The sequence below is a fragment of the Pituophis catenifer genome, unplaced genomic scaffold (genome assembly GCF_029215685.1).
Source record: "Pituophis catenifer annectens isolate HBS135680 unplaced genomic scaffold, rPitCat1.0.hap2 SCAF_5, whole genome shotgun sequence".
NCBI lineage: Eukaryota > Metazoa > Chordata > Lepidosauria > Squamata > Colubridae > Pituophis > Pituophis catenifer.
In genome coordinates, this window is record NW_027256885.1 from 7,388,690 (window position 1) to 7,394,689 (window position 6,000).

Genomic DNA, 6,000 nt, shown 5'->3' on the forward strand with positions numbered 1-6,000 from the left:
TCTTTTTCAATCTTCTGTTGCAGATTTTCTGCATTACCATACTTTTGATCAGCATTCATTTTAGATTTTTCTTCTAAACTATTATCCTGAATGTTTATCAAGTCATTTTCAATTTTTTGGATTCTATTGTCCAATTTATCTTGAATTCCTTCCATTTTAGACTCTAGTACATTAGTATTTGTATCCAACTGCATCATAAATTCTGTAAAACCATTAGCCATTTTTGAGAATTTTTTCTCCAAAGAATCAAACTTAGATTTCACCAATTCTTTAATTTCCTGCTTAAATTTTTCAAATTGCTGATTCACAATCTCCTCCCTTCTTTCAATCTCTTCTATAAAAAATTCTATTATATTAAAATCAGGTTTCTCAGACTGAAGAGTTAAGACTTGTTCCTTTAAGTTGTTGGTGGGGGAATCCCCCCCCTTCTTGTTTATCTGACTTTATGAGTCTCAGTGCCATGTTTCCGCCCAGGCAGACTTTGTTAAAAAAAAAGCAAAAAAGACTTCTTTCCAATCAACAACAATATCAGGTCTCCAAGTGAGAGAAAAAGAGAAAAAAACACAGGAGCGAAGTTTTGTCTACAAATGTAGCCAGTGGTATTTATTCCGCTACATTGTAGTAATAAAAAACGGAAGGACTTTCCCTTTCTGCCTCTCCTCCAGCCGACGCCATTTTAAAAGGCTTTTTTTCCTCTTTCTTTTCCTCCTCTCTCTTAAGTAATTTCTTTTAAAAAATCAGTAAAATACTTGCAGTTCAGTATTACAGGTCCAGCTCACATTTTCTTTGAGTAGTCTGTTAAATTTGCAGGCTTGCTTTTGACGCCTGGCTCTGCATCAGCAGAGGTCTCCCAAAGCCCGGAGCAGCGGCTGGGGATACGGGGCATCTCATCCGCTCCGTCCCAAAAGTAAAGGAAAAACCTTTGGGACTCCGCAGAGAGTTCTACCCACCCCTGCCGGCTCTATCTCCGTTTCCTCATGGAAACGGAGTTTTTTCGAGCCGCCTTTCCGTTGTGAAGGCGGCTCTGACAGGCGATGGAAGCTGACGATCCCAAAGGAACGTCTGGCAGCGACAAGCAGCAAACCGGAAGCTTGGTTGACACAAGCTGGGACAAGTAACGGGAGCTCACCCCGTTATGCGGCACTCAGGATTCGAACCGCTGAACTGCCGACCTTTCGATCGACAAGCTCAGCATCCTATCCACTGAGCCACCACGTTGACCTGTTTTAGTCAATTTAAATCATTTCAAATAATTTTTTTAAAAATGAATTGTTATTCACATTCCACTTTGTCCCTCTTCTTCGGCATGCTTTCTTTAAGGATTCTGTTCCATTATTTTTGAGATATTAGTATAACTCTTGTCCTTCGGCGACTTGTCATAGTTCCTGCAGCAGGGTTACTTTGCGACCGGTGCCTTTCTGGCTGTGTCCAGGGAACACAACTGGTGCGGTGTTCTCAGGCTGGTAGCCTTGGGAGGCCACTGGTGGAAAAGATGCCTGTGGTTTGAGATCTGGCAGAGACGGACCCCAAGTGGCCCCTGCCGAGGCTCTCACTCCAATTGGGGGCCCAGCTGGCCAGCTCTGCTTGGATTTATGTACACCCCAGGGCCCCAGCAAGGGGCGCTTTGTCCCCCGCCCCATGAATCCCAGGATGAGTCATGCCTTTTCCTGGGCACAATGGCCCTCTGGTCACCAGGGGACCCTCCCACCCACCCACCCTCACTCACTTTAAGTAGGAAATCTTTCTGGTGGGACACTCTCCCTCCCCTCCCCCTGACCATCCATTGACCACGTGGTGGTTGCAAGGGAGGACAGTGTCTTTCACAGGGGGTTGTGCTTTTCACGCTCCCTCCAAAGGAACCCTTTGGCTTGCTCTTTTGTGTCATGTGTCTATATGTGTGCGTGATGTCGCAGGTGTGGCTGCCTACACCTCAGTGGAGGGATTCAGCCGGTTCAGGCTGGTTCGGGCAAACTGGGAGTTAAATTGATGGCTGGCTCTGCCCCGCCCCACCCCTTCCAGGAGTCCCCACGCACTCTGTTTTGGCTCCCAGGACGCTGCAGAATGGGGCCTGGGGGCGGCAGTGCATCCCCCTGTGGCCCGTTTTTGCTCCCAGGGAGGTGCAGGAGACTAAGTGCTGCCTGTCACACACCATGGCCACACCCACCCAGCCAGTCATTCGGGCAGAGAACTGGTTGTTAAATTATTTGAATCCCACCACTGCTACACCTTTCTACCTCTGGCTCCCAACCCAACCTCGCTGCTTGCTAGGGATGACATCCGGAGTACGGGGGCTGAGGGGTGGAGGCGGGCAAGGCCTCCATGCAACGGGGGGAACCAGGCCGCCCGCCCAACACAGCCTCCTTTCCCTCCTCCCCAGGTACGCACAATGCGAATGCACCTGTTCACGCTCCTGCAGCTGGCTTGCCTGGCCGTGCTTTGGGCTGTCATGTCCACCGTGGCCTCGCTGGCCTTCCCCTTCATCCTCATCCTCACCGTGCCTCTCCGGTTGTGCCTGCTCAGCCGCATCTTCACAGAGCGGGAGATGAAGTGTGTAAGTTTGGGGTGCAGAGGTGTGTGGGGTGTGTGGGAAGGGGGGGAGGCCCGATCCTGGAGGGGACCAAGCCCATCACCTGTGTGGGTCTCTCCCCTGCAGCTGGATGCGGCTGAGGCGGAGCCCATCCTGGATGAGAGGGAAGGGGTGGACGAGTACAACGAGATGCCCATGCCGGTGTGAAGAGACAACACCGAAACCTCGGGTGCTGAGAGCTGACCCCCCCCCCTCACCCCAGTGCCTTTGCGTGTCAATATGGGAGGAAGGGCCAGCCTTGAGCCCCTCCTGACCCTTGCGTGGTCTGTCTGCGGAGCAGCATCCCCTGCCCGGCACCCCATCAGCCGCTGGAGAGCTTACGCGCACCCTTCAATTCTATGCACCAGCCGGAGGGGGGCGCGACCCCTCCAGGAAGCACCACGACTGCCTTTAGGGTCTCAATCCACAGCTATATCAGAGGTGGGGGGCTGGGAGAGAAGTCGGTTGAGGCAGGACTGGGCCCTGGCGCCTTTGAGCCTCCCCAGCCATTCAGGACAAGGAGAGCAGGGAGTAGGCCCTAAGCCACGGGAGGGGCCTTTCATGGAGCAGGTACCTGCCCACCCCTTTAATCCACCGGGCCAGGCCATGTTGAAATTGGGGTCCAGGGAGGAAGGAAGCAGGGATGGGAAACATTGACAGATAATAAAGCGGAGGGCTCCTGCATGGATGTCTCGCCAGTTTTGTTGGGGGGGGGGGCTCCCACTTGGGGGAGGCAGCCTCGCGGTTCAGGAGAAGGCCAGACAAGGGGAGACACCCCATAGGTTGCTCTGCTCTGCCGCCATTTGCTCCACTAAAAGCCCCCCCCCCCCAATTCTCTACCGCCCCAGGAAAATAGCCGCCCAGGGGAGGACCCAGAGATGCAGGGCTGCCTCGTCCAGGCCCGTCTGCCTCTGGACACAGAGCCAGGACTGGGCATCGGGGCAGCCTTTCCCTGGCAGACAAGTCCCTCCACCCTGTGCGCCCCATGGGGTCCCTGAGTTCGGCCGTGCCGCCAGACAGACAAGAGCTAAAATTCCAGAAATGCCACTTTTATTGATCGGGTGTGCAAGGAGAGTAGGCTGGCATGAGAAGCGACAGGAGCGTCTTGAGTTTGGGAGTGGCTGCAGGGAAGTGCTGGGCCTCTGTTCGGTTCCCCGGGAAGAACCAAAGGCTGAGGTGGGGAGGGGGCTTCTCTCTGTGCCTCTCAGGCGGGGTTCTGTTCTTTGCCCAGCTCTTCAGGCACAGGAGGGGTGTCTGCTTCCTCCCAGCCCCCTGGGAGAAAAAGGCGGCTTACGCGGCTTCCCTAGGACTGATCAGTGGCCAGCAAATGCCCACCCCCACCCCTAGCCATTTACCCCAGAGGAAACGTCACCTGGAGGCAAAAACGGGGCACGGGCTGCTCTTCGTGAACACAGCGTGACCCTTTGTGGAGTACCTGGAGCAAGGGTGTCAAATGCGATTTCGTTGAGGGCTGTATCAGGTTTCTGTTTGACCTTGGTGGGGGGGAAACATGGCGGGGGGGCGTGGCCAGTCATCACTCACAGAGGCTCCGTTTTTGGCTGTGACGGCCTCCTGCTGCTGTCTGCCAGCAAAAATGGAGCCCAGGCAGCTATGCGCAGCCAAACTCCGTTTTTGCTGGCAGAGGGCTGCAGGAGGCCGTTGCAGCCAAAACACGCAGCCCGGGTGGGCTGCGCGCAGCCTCCCAAGCTCCGTTTTCGCTGGCAGAGGCACCACAGGCCAGTCCTTCCCTATTTCCAGGGCGGGCCAGATGTAAGCACCCTGCGGGTGTTGAGTGTGACAGCCCTTGCAGAGCACAGAAGTAGGGTTGGTAAGTCGGCAATGGGAGTTCCGTCAAACCCACCATGAAGGCCACCGAGCCTGCCACGACGCTGCCCAGGTTGAGGAATGTGGCCAGGTGGACCTAAGAGGCGAGGAAGGGCACAGCTGGGAACAGGTCAGGGATGGGACCCTCCCCACTTACCCAGTTGCCGCCACAGGTGAGGGGTGGTGTCTATCGGGGCCACCCACCCACCCACCAGCAGGAAGTACGCCCCCGGCCCAGGGGACTGGACCTCCTCCATGGACTGGACTGACTCCTAGGGATGTCTGCAAGGCGGCAGTCCAGCCCTCCACAAATGGACCGGACTCTGCAGGCATTCAGCTACCCTGCCCTCTTTGCTCCATCCCACGACTCCTCCCCTGCTTCTTGGGGGGCAACTGAGACCCAGGGGGCTCGTCCCCACTGCTCACCAGGCCGCCCATCCAGAAAGGGACTCAGTTATAGAATGCACGGTAGTAGTAGTAGTAGTAGTACTCGGGGCTCGGAGCCAAGCTGAAGATCACCCCGAGGCCGATGCACACAGCAGTGCGAGAGGGGAGACCACAGGCGGCATCAGCACAAGACACTGGCTAGGTGGCAAAGGGGACCCAGATGCAAGGTGGGCTCTCGCCAGGCGAGGATAGCTGGAGACCCCAGTGGGCTCAGTGGGCGCCCACCTCAGCTGGAGCAGAGAGAAAGAGAGGAGCAGCCCCTCGGCTTGGCTCGGAGTCCAAATAATCCCCAAAGTGGCCAGATGTGCCAGGACGGCAGCAGGGATCTTAGGCGGGCACAGAGGTTGGTTCATCCAGATGGGGGGGGCTTCGTGAGATTGGCTTGGGGGAGAGGGGGCACAACGCAGGTGGAGAGGCGGCTCTGAGCATCTGCAGAGTTCGGAGAGCCAATTCGGTCCCTCCAGGCTCGGCTAGGCCAGACCACCTTCCGATCCCCCTTCCCCAGGCCTGCAACCCCCCTCCCCAAATCCTTACTCCCAAGACCTTCTGCTCCCCACCCCCCCGGCGTGGGCTGCGGGCAGGGAGAGCACCGGTGGCATCCTTGGCGGCTGCTTTGCAGCGACCCAGGGACGCCAAGCCCTTGCACAGGTAAACCATCCCGGACTCCTGGCGGAGGGTAATGTTGACCACGGTACCCCCGGAGCCCCCCAGGGCCACCTCGGTCCTATCGATCTTCAACACCGTACCCGCCATGGCTCCCCACGCCGCGTCTTCTCCCTCCTGGCAAGTCGGTGGGAGGGAAAACGCAGCTGGCTGGCAGAGAAGGAAGTGAGCGAGGTGAAAAACCCCGAGCCGGAGAGAGGGGACGAGGAGTGGGCGGGACACCCGGCGTGGGGGGGGGGGCGATGGACGGACGGGCACTTTCTCCTCTGGGGGAGGGGGATGTCCCACTGCCAAGCCAGGGGCGCCCTCCGTTTTCCTTGCGCTCCCTTTGTCCCGCTAGAAGCCCACGGGGGTCTCTTGGGCCGAAATTGGGGGGTCTTTTGAAGTGCTGTTGCTAACACGCAGGGGCAGCAGAGGAATGTGGGGCTACAGAGCCCCCCCAAGAGTTCCGTCCCACCTACTCCTGCCGGAGGGGTTTCAAAGGGGGGAGCGCGCCCACC

The 6,000-nt window shown here is 56.9% G+C and overlaps 1 protein-coding gene across 3 annotated transcripts in view; it reads left to right on the top strand.

Annotated features, from left to right (window-relative positions):
• The window catches only part of SLC4A2 (solute carrier family 4 member 2), a 40,613-nt gene extending 37,376 nt beyond the window's left edge, over positions 1-3,237 (top strand). For all 3 annotated transcript variants that reach the window (XM_070944538.1, XM_070944540.1, XM_070944539.1), the window contains exons 22-23: positions 2,378-2,551; positions 2,654-3,237. In XM_070944538.1, the coding sequence (XP_070800639.1) occupies positions 2,378-2,551; positions 2,654-2,734 (255 nt within the window). In that variant the 3' untranslated portion in view covers positions 2,735-3,237. The remainder of the gene's footprint in view (positions 1-2,377; positions 2,552-2,653) is intronic.
• Positions 3,238-6,000: the final 2,763 nt, after the last annotated feature.